General features: G+C 42.1%; 1 protein-coding gene across 1 annotated transcript in view; it reads right to left on the reverse strand.

Annotated features, from left to right (window-relative positions):
• Window positions 1-17,944, reverse strand: part of reck (reversion-inducing-cysteine-rich protein with kazal motifs) — a 65,292-nt gene that overhangs the window by 1,597 nt on the left and 45,751 nt on the right. Inside the window, exons 15-20 of the mRNA XM_023430709.2 lie at window positions 15,531-15,653; window positions 14,672-14,843; window positions 12,226-12,415; window positions 11,065-11,275; window positions 10,890-10,963; window positions 3,800-3,955 (exon numbers count right to left, since the gene is read on the reverse strand). Coding sequence (XP_023286477.1) covers window positions 3,800-3,955; window positions 10,890-10,963; window positions 11,065-11,275; window positions 12,226-12,415; window positions 14,672-14,843; window positions 15,531-15,653 — 926 coding nt within the window. The remainder of the gene's footprint in view (window positions 1-3,799; window positions 3,956-10,889; window positions 10,964-11,064; window positions 11,276-12,225; window positions 12,416-14,671; window positions 14,844-15,530; window positions 15,654-17,944) is intronic.

The following is a 17,944-nucleotide window of genomic DNA, read 5'->3' on the forward strand; positions in this document are numbered from 1 at the left end:
CCCCCCCATGAGCATGTCCTTTATAAGAAGTGTGATAAAACAGCTGCCCCAGCCCCTTTAACCCCCCTGTACTGCTGTCCTTGTCATGAAACAGATTGGATCCGCAGCTTTTCATGTCTCAGTCTGAGGTCGATCATTTCAAACTCTGCAGACAGTTTGTTTAAAGCTCTTTTCATCGCAGCGCTGCTGTTGGAGGATTAGGTTCCTGTGAGGTGGCCGTGTCTGTTCGTGGGGGCAGATCGACCTTGAGCTAATAAATAAATAAAAAGACAGGAACACTAACAAAAACTGAAATATCTGCGGCGCCATACCTGAGCTTTCCTCCCCCCTCCCCCCGCGTCTCTAAACTAATGCAGCTTTGTTTGTGATACGTTCGCTGTGCACGAACAATGTGGGAAAGAAGCTCTCAGCTTTTAAAGAATGTTAACTGTGCGATGTTTTGAAAAGTGGGAATAAAACTCTTTGCGATGATCAGGTTCAGGCAGGAGGAGAACTCTGACCGAGCGTTTATTTACTTTATTTCTGATGCTGCAGAAGCAGAACTGACTTGTGTAAATACAGTGAAAGTGCCGTCCAGAGTTCAACTGCTTGACTGCTCTGAACTGAAGCTTCTTTCAAAGAGGAAAATCGTCTCCAGGTGGAATGCATTCGATTGTTTTCTTGCGATAGTGAGAGTACGTTTTTTCTCACTTTCTTCTCCACATCTTCATTTCCTTGTTATTCTCCTCCTCTCCAGACTTCAGTCTATCAGCAGCTCTTGTACGAAGCGAGTCGATGCTCATGGGCATGAACCGATTCTGGTCTAAGATTAGATTAGGTTGCTACCAGCAGCAGCAGTTAAACACCAGCCTGAAGACATCTGAAGACATCAGTGTTCTCAACCCACTGACACAAACCTGATCATGAGGAAACGACACGATCAAAGATTCAGATTTTTATCTCATCACTTCTCTGCTGATAGAGCAAAGACCTGGTCAAATGGATGTTTATCTGAGCTTTTAGAGAATAATAATAATAATAATAATAATAATAATGATAATCTAAAGCCACGTTACAAAGCGCTTTACACATGGCAGTAAAGTAAAACATGCAGGTCATGTAAGGAAGGACTAACAGTCCTCTGTCTGAGGATCTGATGCTTCACACGCTGCTCAGAGGTCAGATATGAAACATGGAGGCCGTGAGGAGCTTTAAAAGTCAACAGGAGGATCTTAAAATCACTTCCTCCAGTGACTGAAACCAGTGATGAGTTCACTTCTCCTGGTGCCTGAGCTCAGTCATAGATTCATGTTGATTACTTTATAATCTACAATCTCTTATAAAGACAAATAGTGAAAATGTGAAGTGCTCTGCAGTGAGTCTGTCACTTCCAGTGTGTGTTTCATCTGATTCCTGAAACCACGATGACTGTTCATCGGCTTTACTTTTCATACGCTGCAGCAGTTCGTGTTGGAGATAGAAGCTTTTGTGATTTAAACAGTGTTAGGTGAGAAACTCCTCTCAAGGCTGGAGCTTCATTTATTTCATGGAAAAGTATTTACATCACTTTGGTTTAGTCCGAGGTGATGTAAATACTTTTCCCATCGTCCTGCCTGGCTGAGCCGACCACAGCCCTGACGTTACCGACACGTCAGTGGGAGATCCATTTCATTTATATATGTAAGTTTATTAAAACAATATACATTAAATTGTATGTGTTTATATATGTTTTTCTTCTCATTAATTTTAAACATGTCTTAAAGTGGTCTCAGACTTTTAGATCCTGCTGTTTACAATAGCAACATACACTGACAGGCTTCGGTACATATATTTATGTATCATCGGTCTACAGTATAAGCATCAAACATACAAACATACAAACATATATTTTGGGGTAAACATACATGTCAATACATGAAACTGTTCCAATTTCTAATAGATTGTATATCTCATTTTTACACGTTTTTATTTTATATGTATTTGATTATATGAAAATCCAATAGTCAAAGATGGAGGGGGATATTATTCAGTTTTATATGGTTTAGGATTTTATTAGTATATTAGTTATAGTTAGTTATGGTTTGAGAATGTTTTTTTTGAACATACTGAATCTTCTGCACTTGTCAGTGTAATAAACAAACTACAATAAAACAATGCTAATGAGACAGACGCTTCCTCCCCCTCAGTTCACCACTTTATCCCTGTGAGCATGAATATTTATGTCCAGAAGGAGCCGAGCGGCCAATTAGCAAAACTAAACCCGGCTCTGTTCTGGAGCTGCTCACACCTAGTGTGGTAGTAAGGTGTGTGTGTGTGTGTGTGTGTGTGTGTGTGTTTATAAGGTGAGTGTGTGTGTTAGTAAGGTGTGTGTGTGTTAGTAAGGTGTGTGTGTGTGTGTTTGTAAGGTGTGTGTGTGTGTGTGTGTGTTTGTAAGGTGTGTGTGTGTGTGTGTGTTTGTAAGGTGTGTGTGTGTGTGTGTTTGTAAGGTGTGTGTGTGTGTGAAAAGAGAAACAAAATGAAGTTTTTCTGTGACCAAAGACAATTATTAAAATGAATGAATATTTCTGACAGTGATCTATTGATGGGTTCATCAGAGACATGAAGAGGCTGCAGGTCTCCGCTCTCACTGCACAAACATTTTAATGTTGTATAAACACGATGTGAATAAAGTGGAGGTGACAGCTGCAGTCGGTCCTCGCTGTGAATACACTTCCCTGACTTTACTAACAAATGTTTCCATTTCAGTCCTGATTTTTCCTGAGCCATGATTCTACATTTGGAAACTATGGGACATTTTCATGTGTTTTTTTGTATTGAAGTGAAAACAACAGTGTCATGTGACCTGATGTGGAGGGTTTAGACTTAGCAGCATGTAGCACCTTAAAGCTGGGGAAGGCAGAGATCACACACACACACACACACACAACACAAGCAACACAGCAGTGCTAGGTTAGCAGTAAGCTAAACTATTAGCTACATTAACAACACAGCTGCTAGGTTAGCAGTAAGCTAAACTATTAGCTACATTAACAACACAGCTGCGTTAGCTACAGTTAGCAGAAGGCTTAACTATTAGCTACATTAACAACACAGCTGCGTTAGCTACAGTTAGCAGAAGGCTTAACTATTAGCTACATTAACAACACAGCTGCAATAGGTACGATTAGCAGAAAGCTAACTATTAGCTACATTAACAACACAGCCGCATTAGCTACAGTTAGCAGAAAGCTAGCTATTAGCTACATTAACAACACTGCCACGTTAGCTATGGTTAGCAGAAGGCTTAACTATTAGCTACATTAACAACACAGCTGCGTTAGCCATGGTTAGCAGAAGGCTAAACTGCTACATTAACAACACAGCCACTGATCACCTGTTACCTGTCCAGGAGAAGAACAACAGGTTCCCTCCGTCATATTGACACGTCCTTCTGTGTTTATAGAGCAGCCAATAGGAATGCGCTCTCTCTGCAGACGTTTAGTTTCTTTCTCAGAACTCTTCAATTCCAATTTGATTAAAGGAGATGATGGATGCTCATTGATGCCTACCTCAGCTTTACATGATAACACTTGTGTTATACTGTATTTTATTTCATTAACAAAATAAAAAATTTCAATAAAGCACGGTAATGCTACACACTGTAGTTTTTACCAAGCATTGCTCAAACAAGAGGAAACTTTGCTTTTGTTGAGGACTACTTTCAGCAGCGGATTAATACACATGTAGTGCTGTAGTTTTCCAGGCAGCAGAATGGTGCATGTGGGATTGAGTCACAATGGGTGTGTGTTCATGGTAACGATGATAAATGTGTGTGTGTTACCTGCAGTGGTGTCGGCTGCTGGTCCACCGGAGCGATGAGGACCACCAGCTCATGGTCGATGCTCAGGTATCCAAAGACGTCACACTGCGGCACGGAGACGTGAAGCCGCAGGATCTGCAGGACGTCGTGGACCGTCACCGGCTGGTTTTTATTCAGCTGGACACAAAGGTTAAAGGTCAAACACACAATGTTAAATGCATGTTGTTGTGTTGCTGTCTGACTCAGTTGCACGTTGGCTGCATTTCATCTGGGAGAAAACTGTTTTCAGAATGTGGGACAGAGCTTCAGAAAAAACAGCTTTTTAAAGATTGGATTGATTATTGTTGATTATGAGGTATTGATCTGACCTAAAGACAAAAACAAGGAACACAACTGAGTGTTTGAATAGCAATGATATATATAAGTTGTTATATTCTACAAATACAGTGTTAATTCTATGAGAAAAAAGAATGTAATTTAATGAAATTCTGACTTTTCATAACAAACTTAATATTTTCACTTTAAAAATGTCCAAGAAGAATGTCATAATATTTTGAGAATAAAAGGTTAAAATGTTGAATATTAAGCTGTGATATCATATCGAGATTTTTATGATTCACATCTGGACTTTTTGTTAAAAAATGTAATTTGTATCCTCAAAATACTGCAACTTTTCTTACATTATTATAATCTCCATATTACTGCATCCTGCAGAGCCATTCATGTAGCTACATAATTATTTGTAGCGTTTCGAGAATTTTCTTTCCCAAAAACGACAATAAAAAAAGAAAACAGTTCAAATTAGTGTCACAAACAGGAACATAAATGAGATTTAAACCCAGTTAGTTAGTTTAGTATAGCTGTTAATATAAATCTGCTGCTTCTGTTTCTAATTTCTAGTAGATATAAACAGTTTCCTGTGATTCATTAATCATTCATGAGAAGAATGAAATAATTAACAGCAGACTGAGCTGAGAGGAGCGTCCATGTAAGAATGAAAAAGTGAGTGTGGCTTAAATATTTAAATGAAGCATTTAGCTCCTCAGACTCTCTCTGGGTTTTGATGATTACTTTGATTTGTGGAGGCTGAAACCTCAACGAGCAGAAAACAGAAACCTCCACAGCTTCTGAGTCTCTGACAGGTAAAAACTAAATGTAGAGGAATGCAAATTAAAACACAGACATAAAGCAACTGCAGTGACACACGGAGAGCTAATGTAGCACAGATACAGTGTGATGAAATATATATTAATCAATAGATGGAGATATCATTCCAAGAAACACAGCAGCACAGACTCTGCTCTCGTTCCTGTGCTGCTGTGTTCGTCTGTTTCCATCTTTACTGCAGAAAGTTTATTTCTTTCATTTGAGCAGGTGCCAACGGTTCAGGAAGAATCTAACATTTCTCTGTGTTTTATGTAAATATTGTAATTCCAGTTTGTGCCCATTGCAACCAATAAAAAAAACAAACTCAATCTTTTCCTGTGAGTTTTTTTTTCTTCTTCAAACACATTTAAGAGGCAGTTCATGTAAACGCAGGGTTACAGCTCTGAGGTCGCTGAGCTCACGTCTTCAGTATTTCTCTTGGGAATTTGAGGCTTTTAGGAACCTGGGGTCAGTGACCCTCAAACATTTATTCTATTTTGTCCTGCTTTTAATTTTTTCAGCTTTTCAGTTTAAAAAAGTAAAGTTTAGGATGAAGTGTTTCTTCAGAGGGTGAAAAAAACATCCAGTTTCTTTGGTCGAATAAATATTTGAAAAACACACTGGACTGTTTGAAAACTGCATCATCACAAAGCTGAAAACACTGTGTGTGTGTGTGTGTGTCATTTTAAAAGTGGACTGGAACTACTCAGACCAGCGTTCCACCACCTTCTATTAATAAGTAAATAAATCAGAGTGTCTAAACAGAGAGCGACACACACACACACACACACACACACACACACACACACACACACACACACACGGTTGCAGAATAAGAAGTTGTACGTTATAAATCCATGAGGTTATGAAGATCAGATCTACATGTGATTAAAAAACAGCAGAAGAGCAGAAACACTTGTGAACAGCCAGGCTGCTGCTCATGTGACAGTGTCAGACTGGCACAAAAAAATCTTAGCATCCCCCACCTGCCAAATCATACCTTAAGTCCGACTGATATCTGACCCATTTACAGTGAAGAGTTACAGAGCTGATGTTTCTCAAAAACAACATTTCTAAAATTATAAAAAAACATTTTGCCAATAACATTTGACTTAATTGATAAATAACATAATTTAGGTTAGTTATCAGATAGTACTCTATGAAAACTACTATTACTAGCCTGTATTGATACAGTGACTTCCTGTTTACATAACTGATTGATTCTCTATTGAACAGATGTTTCCTTGCAAGCTAAAGTTACACATTACTAAAGTCTTCATTAGCTGAGACTGCTGCTGATTTATCAAATCAATAATTAGCAGTTACTGAGAACATGGGATGGGTTTATGTTCATACTTAGAAAAGGACTTATCAATTATTTGGTGAAACATAATCCTGGCGCCTACATCACCCACAATGCAACCTGACCACGGACAGTTCAGGTGGAGATTTGGGGAGAGGGCTACAGAAGCTGCACCCCCAAACTGTTTTTATTTTAGACGTCGCAGACAGAAAAATAAATCCAGCCCACACTTCGACCACGGCCCCAAACTGGCCCATATACATCTTGATTGTCAGATGCAACCTCCGCATCTGGACCAATTCTGGGGCACACGCAGAAAATCTTACAGCTGTCAGTCAGTGCTGGAGGATAACAGCTGGAATCTGCCCAGATGTGGAAGTATATGGGCCAGACTCGGGCCGAGGAGCCAGAAGTTTAGTTTTGCTCTCTGGGTCGTGGTCTTCAGCCTGAGTCAGCGCTGAGTCAGTGACATCGCTTTAAACAAATGGCTCCAGCATCTATAGAGATTCACTGTAGATGAATGAATGAAGACACGTGAATGGATGAAGCGCTGTCCTGAAGCCGCCTGTTGTTGCTGTTCTCAGCTCGGCTTCGGTCTCTCTCGCGTGTTTCAGCAGCTGCAGATTAAATCAGCTGTGCTTGTGTTTGGTATTTAAAGGCTTAATGCTGAGTCTTAGTGCGATGCGCTTGTGCTGGGGATTACAGCCAAGTTGACAAACAGCCAGCGGGGCTTTTGTTGTATAATTAAGCGGATCGGAACGAGGTGCCAGCGGGACTTATTAGCTGCTAACATGTCAGTGTTAAGGCATCAGCAGCCTGGGCACATGTTCAGGGAGGCTCGGGGGAGGCATGGGGAGGACTCTGGTTAAAAGTGGAGGGAGTAACCACTTCTGAATGAATAATGTCTTGAGATAAAACCCATGGCACTACAGTACACGCACATTTAGATTGGGTTTGAATGCACTGTGCAGCATTTTACTGGTCTGGCCACTTCTATTCTTTTTAAACTTGTTATTCTTTGGACTTGTATGTCCATGTCTCTTGTGTGTCCCCTGTGCACATATTGCATATTACAATAGAATTGGGACAAAGTGCACAACCAATTAATTATTCATTCATTAATTTAAATTTTAAATTCTGTTTCTATTCTTATTTTATTTCTTATTACATTTTCCCCTCGTGCAGCTGTGTCAAATGTAAACTTCCTCTACTCAATAAAGTTTCATCTTATCTTGGTTTTTAAATCTCAGCTAAAGACACATTTTTATTCACAGGTCTTTTTAGCTCACTAACCTTGTCCCTCATTCTATATTTGCTCCTTGTTTTCTTGTCTTTACTCTATTAGTCTGTTTATTATGTTTCTGTATGTTGTACAGTGGGTACGGAAAGTATTCAGACCCCTTTAAATTTTTCACTCTTTGTTTCATTGCAGCCATTTGTTAAAATCAAAAAAGTTCATTTTATTTCTCATTAATGTCACTCAGCACCCCATCTGGACAGAAAAAAACAGAAATGTAGAAAATTTTGCAAATTTATTAAAAAAGAAAAACTGAAATATCACATGGTCATAAGTATTCAGACCCTTTGCTGTGACACTCATATTTAACTCATTTCTTCTGATCCTTCTTGAGATGGTTCTACTCCTTCATTGGAGTCCAGCTGTGTTTAATTAAACTGATTGGACTTGATTAGGAAAGGCACACACCTGTCTATATAAGACCTTACAGCTCACAGTGCATGTCAGAGCAAATGAGAATCATGAGGTCGAAGGAACTGCCCAAGAAGCTCAGACACAGAATCGTGTCAAGGCACAGATCTGGCCAAGGTTACAAAAGAATTTCTGCAGCACTCAAGGTTCCTAAGAGCCGATGGCCTCCATAATCCTTAAATGGAAGAAGTTTGGGACGACCAGAACTCTTCCTAGACCTGGCCGTCCAGCCAAACTGAGCAATCGTGGGAGAAGAGCCTTGGCGAGAGAGGTAAAGAAGAACCCAAAGATCACTGTGGCTGAGCTCCAGAGATGCAGTAGGGAGATGGAAGAAAGTTCCACAAAGTCAACTATCACTGCAGCCCTGCACCAGTCCAGTCCACCAGAAAACCTCTCCCAGAGTGCTCAGGACCTCAGACTGGGCCGAAGGTTCACCTTCCAACAAGACAATGACCCTAAGCACACAGCTAAAATAACAAAGGAGTGGCTTCAGAACAACTCTGTGACCATTCTTGACTGGCCCAGCCAGAGCCCTGACCTAAACCCAACTGAGCATCTCTGGAGAGACCTGAAAATGGCTGCCCACCAACGTTCACCATCAGACCTGACAGAACTGGAGAGGATCTGCAAGGAAGACTGGCAGAAGATCCCAAATCCAGGTGTGAGAAACTTGTTGCATCATTCCCAAGAAGACTCATGGCTGTACTAGCTCAAAGGTGCTTCTACTCAATACTGAGCAAAGGGTCTGAATACTTATGACCATGTGATATTTTCACTTTTTCTTTTTTAATAAATTTGCAAAAATTTCTACATTAGTTTTTTCTGTCCAGATGGGGTGCTGAGTGACATTAATGAGAAATAAAATGAACTTTTTTGATTTTAGCAAATGGCTGCAATGAAACGACTGAAAAATTTAAAAGGGGTCTGAATACTTTCCGTACCCACTGTATATACAGTGTGTTCCTTGTGTTTTGATATATTTCCTTACTTAAATTTATATATTCTAATGTCCTTTGTGCAGCATTTTAGTCATCCTCACCTGTGTTTAATGGGAAAGGAAGGAAGAAATGAGAAAGTACTTCTCTCTAATCTTTGCTTTAGGTTTTCAGATGTGTGAGTGAGCTTCTTTGTGATTAAAAACACTGAGAGGATTCTACAAACCTTTCATATGTTTTTGCTGTCAGTGGTCAGATAAATGTTGTGGAGTAAAACAATCACTCTGAAATGGAGGGGAGAAGTTTAAAGTAATAGAAAATGGAAATACTTTGAAACTTCACCTAAATACAGTAAATGTTCTTAGTTACTTTCTACCACTGGACAAAAATAATAACATTTCATTATCAAGGTTAAGTCACTGTCAAAGTAATGGCTCCTCTCATTTATAGTTTGTAGTTAAAGTCTTTATCTGTAGTGAGACATCACCTTGACTTTTAGAATCTCAGCAGCTGCTGAAGATTTAATAGTTTGCACTTGCTCCTTTCACCTGCAGATGAAACAGGAAATACCTGCTATACAAAGCCTTAGGCTGCAAGGTTAAAAAAGACTAACAGCATTTTATTGGCACCATTGGCTTCCTTCATTTTTTTTCTCCTGGTTTTCATTATGGTGTGAGGACTTGACCCGGACCCCCACAGTCCAGAGTCCGGATCCAGGTGCTGCGTTCCCTCCCTCACAGGAGGATTGTTCTGGGTGTTCACTGACTGTTTATCCTCTTCAGAGGAAACAGAAACAACAGTGGTACACAGTAGTTTACTTCAGTGTTCTGCTCAGTAGCTGTACTGAGAAACTCTTTGGATTCACAGCTCCCCCAAGTGGCCAAGACGTGTAATTACACCTAATAGCATTCACATGGGTAAAGAGCACTGATGCTAGTTTGACTAAAATCTCTTTTCATGTTGCTGTAATTACCAAACTCTTCTAAAATTAATCTCTTTAATAATAATCCTGATTTTAGTTCTAAAATTATTTTACTGTTGAGCACGACTGAAACTATATCTAAGAATTATGCCTCCTAAAATACTGGATCAGCTATCAGAGAGTATGCAAGTCTATTCACTGATACAATACCACATCATTTATTAATAAACTTTATATTTTCACACCTGGATAAAATGGCAGAGATCAATTCTTCTTCACTGCTCTAAAACAGTGGCTCCTGTGTAGGCTACTGATTTAAAGCAGCGGAGAAGAAGTGATTTGCACTGGTGTCACGTTAGCCGTTAGCAAAACAGCAGCAATTTGGCAAAATGTTACACTGGAGAGTCCCATCAGTAAAAACACGACATGTACAGTATGTAAGGCTTTAATTTGGAGGGAGAGAGAGAGAGAGGTTTCTTCACGCCTCCCCCTGCTGATTTTGACTGAATATTGTAAATGCTCTTTATTAAATAATTAAGTTATTATTTGTGATGTTTGTATTTTATTTGATATAGCCATCAAATATATTTCTTCTACTGTTATCATTCAGGTGATGTCGTTCAACCCTTGCTCCACTTAAGGGGGTTTGTGGCAGCAGCATTGAAAGGCAGTAAAAAGATTTTTACTCCGATATGCCCAAACTAAATAAAAGCATTTTAATTATATCCTTGGCTCTGTGCGACTCTACATCTTTTTGTGTCGTTATTTCACCTGGAGACTCACTACGACATAACTGAGAACACCTGGTATTTTTCTTTGCAGTTTACATTTGTCATCGCAGAATGTGCCGATATGAAGAGCCGTGGCCTTTTCCCCTTGAGGAACCCCAAGCATTTTGCCACTCCTGACGGTGCACCCCCACTCAGTATTGGCCCATACTCAATTTCAGGTATTTGGGAGGATAATTGGTGTCGAAACCTCTCTACTTAAAACCCTCCAACACCGCTGAGAGACTACAGTTCTCCTGATGTTCCCTGAGATCGCGACATGGACGACTGATGAATAAGTCGCAGCTGGACGGTCGCATGAATCCCTACCTTGGAGAAAGTGTTCATCTGCTCTTTGTTCCAGAGGATCTGCAGCATGCTGGCACAGATCGGACAGCATGCTCCTGGAAAGAGGTCAGAGGTCAAGGGTTATCACAATACTATCTGAGGACAGTTCATCCAGTGCACCTATAACCTTTCTACCTGAGGAGTTTGGTCCACTCACCTGGAGGTGTGACAGGGTGGCAGCCTGGAGTGGACAGAGGTGGACAGGGAATCAAGCTGCAGGCGGAGTCGGGGGCCACGTCAGACACGGCCCCCACAGCGTGGCAGGGGCCCTCGTAGTCCACAGCCACTCGGTCAGAGAAGGCATCACACACTGTGTTGTAGGTCTCACCGTTGTGGCCGCAAACCTGCTGCTGCTTCCTGCAGGCGTCCTGAGAACAGAGCACGACAAGCTAATGTATATATATTATACCCAGGTTTCTGAAGCTCAGAGTGAGCTGCTTCACCGTCGCCATCTTGGCAGTGCCCGACTCCGCCCCCTAACTCCCAGCTGATCTAAAAATGGAGGGGCATGTGTGGAGCTGAGACTTTGGTGCATGCCGGTTTCTGAAAAGTTTACGCTCACACATCTGTCAGTCAAAGAGGCCACGCCCTCAATACTCCATAACTTTAGTCCTTAATAAAATGTGAACAGGTGAGTTAAATAAACAGGTGAGTTATATAAACAGGTGTCATGAAGGAGGAAATTAGCTCTAAAGACCAAAACAGTTTTTGTACCAGGCTGTGAACATGTTTATTTCTGCTGTAAAGTTGCACATTTTAACATGGGAGTCTATGGGGACTGACTCACTGTTGGAGCCAGACTCTAGTGGCCGTTAGAGGAACTGCAGCTCCTGGTTCTTCATGTTTCTGCCCTGTATGTTGCTGCTTGGTTTGACCCATACTAGGGAATAAAAGCCTCAATACCTCAGTCTCTGTTGCTTCCGGTCTCTTTTTAACTTTGTCAAGAAATAACTAAACAGGGTTGAAACTTTGCCTCTTCAGTCAAATTAATGTTTGGTGGCTAAAATCCACTGTCGCTGTAAAGACACGTTGCTTTGCACCAACCAGACCAAAAGCCCCACTGAGAACACAACCACCATTCCTGGGCTCAGCAGAATCCATCTTCTGGTCTGACTTACAGCTTTCCTTTTAGTGGCAGCGTCATGTTTAAAGCTCTGCTGTGGCCTCCACTCTGAAGCTGACGGCTAACTGAGAGGAGTGCTTCACTTCCATGGAGGACTGCAGTTCACTGAGTGCTTTCTAGCTTTGACAACAGTGAGGGCTGCACGTCACAGGGCTGTGAGGTCGGTACCATGGTTACATACAATAAATCAATTACCTGGCAGTGGCCCATGTACGCCAGAGTTTTCCCAGCCTGCTGCAGGTGGCACAGACTGGCGTGCACCAGGCCGTCAGTATCACAGACCGGCTCCACGCTGTTCTTATCACACGCCGCCGGCCGGCCGACGCACTCGTACTGTGGACAGTCGGACGAGTCGCTCAGACACACACGGTACTTTGGGAGGCACCTGGAGACACACACACACACAACATGTCTTCATCTATACGGCTGTGTTTCCACACGTTCAGACTACATGTAGTGTGTGTGTGTGTGTGTGTGTGTGTGTGTGTGTGTGCTGTCTACACATTAATCACACACAACCACCGACACACAGTGAGGGAGGTAAACATGAAGAAGCTGAAACATAAAGAGCAAAGCAACAGGAGCAAACACACAGAGAAAACCTGCTGTGTCACCATAGCAACCGCCAAGTCTCCAAGGCTGGGCACCAGTCAGGTGTTCAGCAAACCTGAGTTGGCTCGCTGAGTTTTACTGCATTGTTTACTTTCAAAGGAAAGGAAAAGGGTTTGGAGCGGGTTGTGTGAGAGTGTGTGAGAGTGTGTGAGAGTGTGTGTGTATGTGTGTGTGTGTGTGAGAGTGTGTGTGTGTGTGTGTGTGTCGAGATACAGTATGTCTCTTATAATGTGTTGAATGTTCTCATCACCAGGAACTCCGAGGCCTCGCCCAGTTTACAGCCTGACAACACACACACACACCAATTCAGCAGTGTGTTGCTGCTGTTTTGAAACAGTAACTCAACCAGATCTGCTCTGTCCTTCACTCTTATCTACACATTCTTGTTTGTGTGCGGCGTGTCAAACGGTTCTGGTTTAAGGCGGTCTGTTCAGTTCCAGAAGATACTGAACGTGTCCATACGCTTCATCCGAAGTGTGAGGCGTGCTGATGTCAGCTGTGTTCAGGCCGAGGAGTCACTGATTCTAGAGGACCTCAGAGAGTGTTATCTGGTGTGGAGTTACCGATGTTTCCTCTGACCCTCGTCCTTGGATTCTTATTAGCCTTGATGCCAGTGGTGTGATTAGCTTCCCTGGGGCCTGTCCAGTACTATCACACAGTCTCGAAGCCTCTCCAGCTTCATCTGATGTGATCCAGTGTGTAAAGATCTGCCGCTCACACTGTTGCTCACGGAGACGTTGCTTTGATGTTGTCTTGTCTAGGCTAGGCTAGCAGCTACAGACAAATTGCCAGATGGTGAAACGGGCTGTTGGTAATTCGTCAGGATCCTTGAGGTGGTGGATCTGACTCTCTAGACCTGGAACCGGAGCTCCTTCACAAGCCTGAAGCTGCTCTCTGAACCTGAGGGTGTCCACAGTCTCTTCTTCCTCACTGCTCCTCTTCTTCAACTGCAGTCGTAGGTGTGATTTGCAAATGTATTTGTTAATTTGCAAAGCCCTTCATATCTCACTTCCATGGTGGTCTGGTCACATGACACCAGCTCTTGCTTTACTGATTCAATCCTCAACACTTCCTGCAGATCTTTCACATTAAAGGTCTCCTGAACTGTCTCTTTTTTTGTTTGTTTAAAACACGCACATGCTAACACACATTAGCCACGTGATACAAACACCTGCCAAACATTTCTCACTACTCCACTAATCCACTCAGAAACAGCAGCAACAAAGACAGACACACACAATATGTTTGATGACAGACACTGAGTGTAAATATAACTGTGTTTGTAGAGAAGAAAACTCCACAGGGCACCTTTAATAGACGAGCAGCAGTAAGAGGATTAGAGCCGTTCAGCTGCTGGAAGGTTTTCATATGAGGAGTGTTGAGTTTCAGTGGATTAACAGCAAATCACAAGCGACTGGATTAAACGATACCAGTGTAGAAACTGATGCAGCAGAGTAGTGAATGTGACACGACTGTCGGACATTAAACTGAATTCACAGAGACAATGAGAAACAGCAAAACACAACAGATCAGAAAATACAGAGACGTCGCTAATTATCTCTAAAATGATGATTAATATATTTATAAGAAGGTAAAAATTGTTTAAACTGTGACACTTACATTTTATATTTTTTTCGAACTTTAGTTTTTATACTTTCTTTGTTTTTTCTAATCTTGCCCAAGGCAAGTAATGGCCAGGGGCCCCTCCAACCAGCATTCATCACCATTATAAAATAAATAACAATCTAACACCAAAAGCCCCTTTAGGGAGGTTTCCTACCGAGATGTCATTGCAAATCACCCATTGGCTGTTTAAGGAGAGCCGCATTTTGAGACACTGCTGTGGAGTAAAGTTCGTCAGCCCTCGTCTGATCACAAGCTGCGTCTCTGCACGTCACATTTCACTACTTACTGTTTCTGATTCAACGTCCGTGATTACTGAATCTTTCAAAAGATGCAAACTTCAGAATAAAAGCCTGTTTCAGCTTGTTTCTGCAGCTGAGGTAAATTAGAAGAAGAAGTAACCCACCTCTGGTTCCTCTGGCAGGGCGTGTTTGAACACGGGTTACTGAGGTGACACTGGCCGAAGACGAACTGATGGTCCTTGAATCCCATACAGCGAGCCACACAGGCGCTGGGATAGGTCCGTCCGTTAGAGGCGCACACCGGGATGAAGCGGTCCGGACAACTGCAGGGAAGACCTGGGGGAGAGCAGGGGGAGGCAGGGGGAGAGCAGGGGGAGGACAGGTTTAGAAGCTGATCATGTGATTGCTCATGTTTCTCGACATGCACCTCTTTTTCAGGAATGTTATTAGTCGACTCTGCTCCTCATTAAAATCCCGTTTCAGGTTGATAATCAGCTCGTCCAGGTTCCAGGCTCCTGTCTGACATTTCCAATTTGCTTAGTCTTTAAAACAGACCTGCTGTCGAGCTTAAATCAGTATCTCAGTAATTACTACTCATCTGGTAATTACTGTTTTAATTCAAAGCCTCATTCATTGATCTGCATGTATCTGTTCCACTTCAGCTGCTGATTCGTGAAACACCTCAGTAACGTTCTGGCTCTGTTGTGATGTTATCTGAAGTTACCACTTCTTAGAAAAAACATATTCATTGACTAAATTCTTCTAACATCCACTGAGAATTATTCAAGCAGCAGCAACAAATCAGCAGGGGTCCACTCTGAGAAGCAGGCAGAGGTAAACCAACCTAACGTTATAAAGTGGCTGCTCTCTGTCAGATAGTGAGATTAATGCATCATGGAGCTGGGGGGAGAGCAGACTCATACTGGTAGTGTAAAGGCTTAAATTAAAACAATCTGGGTGTGAAATGAGACTGAACGACACCTTCTGGTTTCTAGATCTGAAACGGCCGCTCCCTCTTCAAACCTGTGAAATGACGTCTGTCCTCGTCTGAGTTGCCGAAGCTGAGACATTCTCTGGTGGAGCAGATGGTGTTACCGGCGAAGCAGGAGCAGGTGTGGCAGTCGATCCTGAAGGACGTCCCGTGGTCTGGAGGTGACACACACACACACACACACGCACACACGCACACACACACACAAAGTAACACACAAGTAAATAAATGGTAGATGATCTGGATAAACTGCTGGCATGTTAACAAAAACATATATATATTGTTTTAAAAGGTCAAGAATAAGACAGGCAGGAGCATCTCTCCACACTTTGTTTCAGCTGCTAAAGACACTTCACCCACTGCACTTTCATATATCAGTTGGTTTCTGGTTTGTTTATGTGAATTATCCACTTTGGGTGATAAAGTCTGACGGTTATGTTTCCTGTGAAATGTATTTGCAATGTAGAAAGATTATGATCTTCATTTTAAAACTGCGGTTCACCACATGATTTCCCTCTAAAAAGTTCTTTCTATTAGTAACTGAGCTCGAACTGTTGATGAATTTTTAATTCTAATTCTAAGTGGAAACTTGTATTTTCATCTGGTACGGCTCAGTCCGGTCATATTGACTGATTGGCCTGATTGATCGGGGATCTATATGCATCTATATCAGCGGTGATGGAGTTTGACAGTGTTCAGATACATGTCACACTGAGTGATGGGCTCTGATATTAATATGAATATGATACATCTCGGCTCCTCTGACTTATTGCTTATCATTGGTGTCAGGAATGATAATGAATCTGCTCACTCCTGCACCAGAGCAGTGATTTATTACAACCATTACCTTCCTGATGGTTGTTCTTCTTTTCAATTACATTAAAAATTCATACGTCTTAAACTCGTGGAAAAGCCTCGGGAATATTTGCACCCAGAGAAAGTCGACCTTCCTCCATCCCTCATGTCGCAGCAGAGAGAGTCGCCTTTTTAAAAAACTGGAGGTTTGGTTTGTTTACATGAAGTGAAACAGGACAATCAGTCTGCATGTGTTTACTCAAGAGCAGAACAAATCAATGCGTCAGGCTGGTGGAATGTAAATACATCGTGCTCTCATACGTGTCCTTTTCTTATTCACGGCCGCTAAATATTTCTGCTGGTGAAGCACATCCAGCTGAAGTTTGTGGAACTTAAAGGCAGAAACAGAGTGTGAGTTCACAGCAAGCAACAAGCAATTTATGAGCCTTTTTTTCCACCCTGTGTTTCTGCTCTCGGGCTCAAGCAGCTGAAAAATGAAGCCGACACAGAAACAAACAAAAGACAAACTGCAGTTTCTGGCTCAGTGAGGATCCTTCCTCTCATCTCGCTCTCAGCGGGAATGTGAAGAAGTGTTTATTTAGTGTTGAACTGTTGCTTCAAGCTAATCCTCCCGCCTTAAATCAAAGACTATGCACCTGTGGTAAAGTTGTGCTGTCTCGTTAGTACAACCGTATGTGTGTATCAGTGCTGATTCAACCCTTCGCTGCTTCTACTCCATAAGAACAAACTGTGTCTGAGCTGAGCTGCTAGCGTTAGCCTTCATGACGTATTATTAGGCCTGTTGTCTCTCAGCAGTGTGATAAACGGTAGTTTGACAAATTACACTGATCAAAAATATAAATGCAACACTTTTGTTCTTGTTCCCATTTCTCATGAGTTGAAATTAAAGCTCTGAAAGTTTTTCTAACGACACAAACGGCGCCTTTCTCCCAGATTCTCTTATTTAGTGAGATTTGCTCCTTTGCCGAGATCATCCGTCCACCTGACCAGGTGCTGATTACACAGCATGATTAATGCACAGGTGTGACCTCGGCTGGACACGATAAAAAGCCAATTTAAAATGCAAAGTTTTATTTTGAAAGAAGTGTGACTTCTGACAGATGTCAGTATCTGGTTTGACCTCCATCCGCCTCATGTGGTGCGACGCAGCGCCACAGAGTTGATCATGTTGTTGATTGTTGTAGTTGCTGGGTGATGGCAGGAAGTGGAACACGCCGTAGTACACAGAGATCCAGATCATCCCAAACCCGCTCAGCGGGTGACGTGTCTGTTGACGACGCAGGTGAATCAGCTTTTCTGCAGCTTTCAACCGCACCTCACTGTCTGCAGTGATAGGAGTCGGTTTAGTTTTCATCATCTGGTAGTTTGACCAGAGACGGCTGAGAGAGGAGACGCCTCCCTTTCAATCACTTCCTGTGCGTCGGTTCTGGTTTCACTGCTGCAGATGTTTAGAGGGACTTGTACATGAAACCATGAATTAAACATTTAAACTTTGCATAGTAACACTATGACAGTTATTATTATTACCCCTCGACTACCAGGTTGCCCCCAAACACTTTTATGACACGTTCCCACACCTGATGAGTCGAGCAGCGCCTCTTTCAACCAGAAGTGCTTCAGACTGTCTGCT

The sequence above is a fragment of the Seriola lalandi genome, unplaced genomic scaffold, assembly GCF_002814215.2.
Source record: "Seriola lalandi dorsalis isolate HSWRI2012SDOR001 ecotype SW California unplaced genomic scaffold, Sedor1 jcf7180002054909, whole genome shotgun sequence".
NCBI lineage: Eukaryota > Metazoa > Chordata > Actinopteri > Carangiformes > Carangidae > Seriola > Seriola lalandi.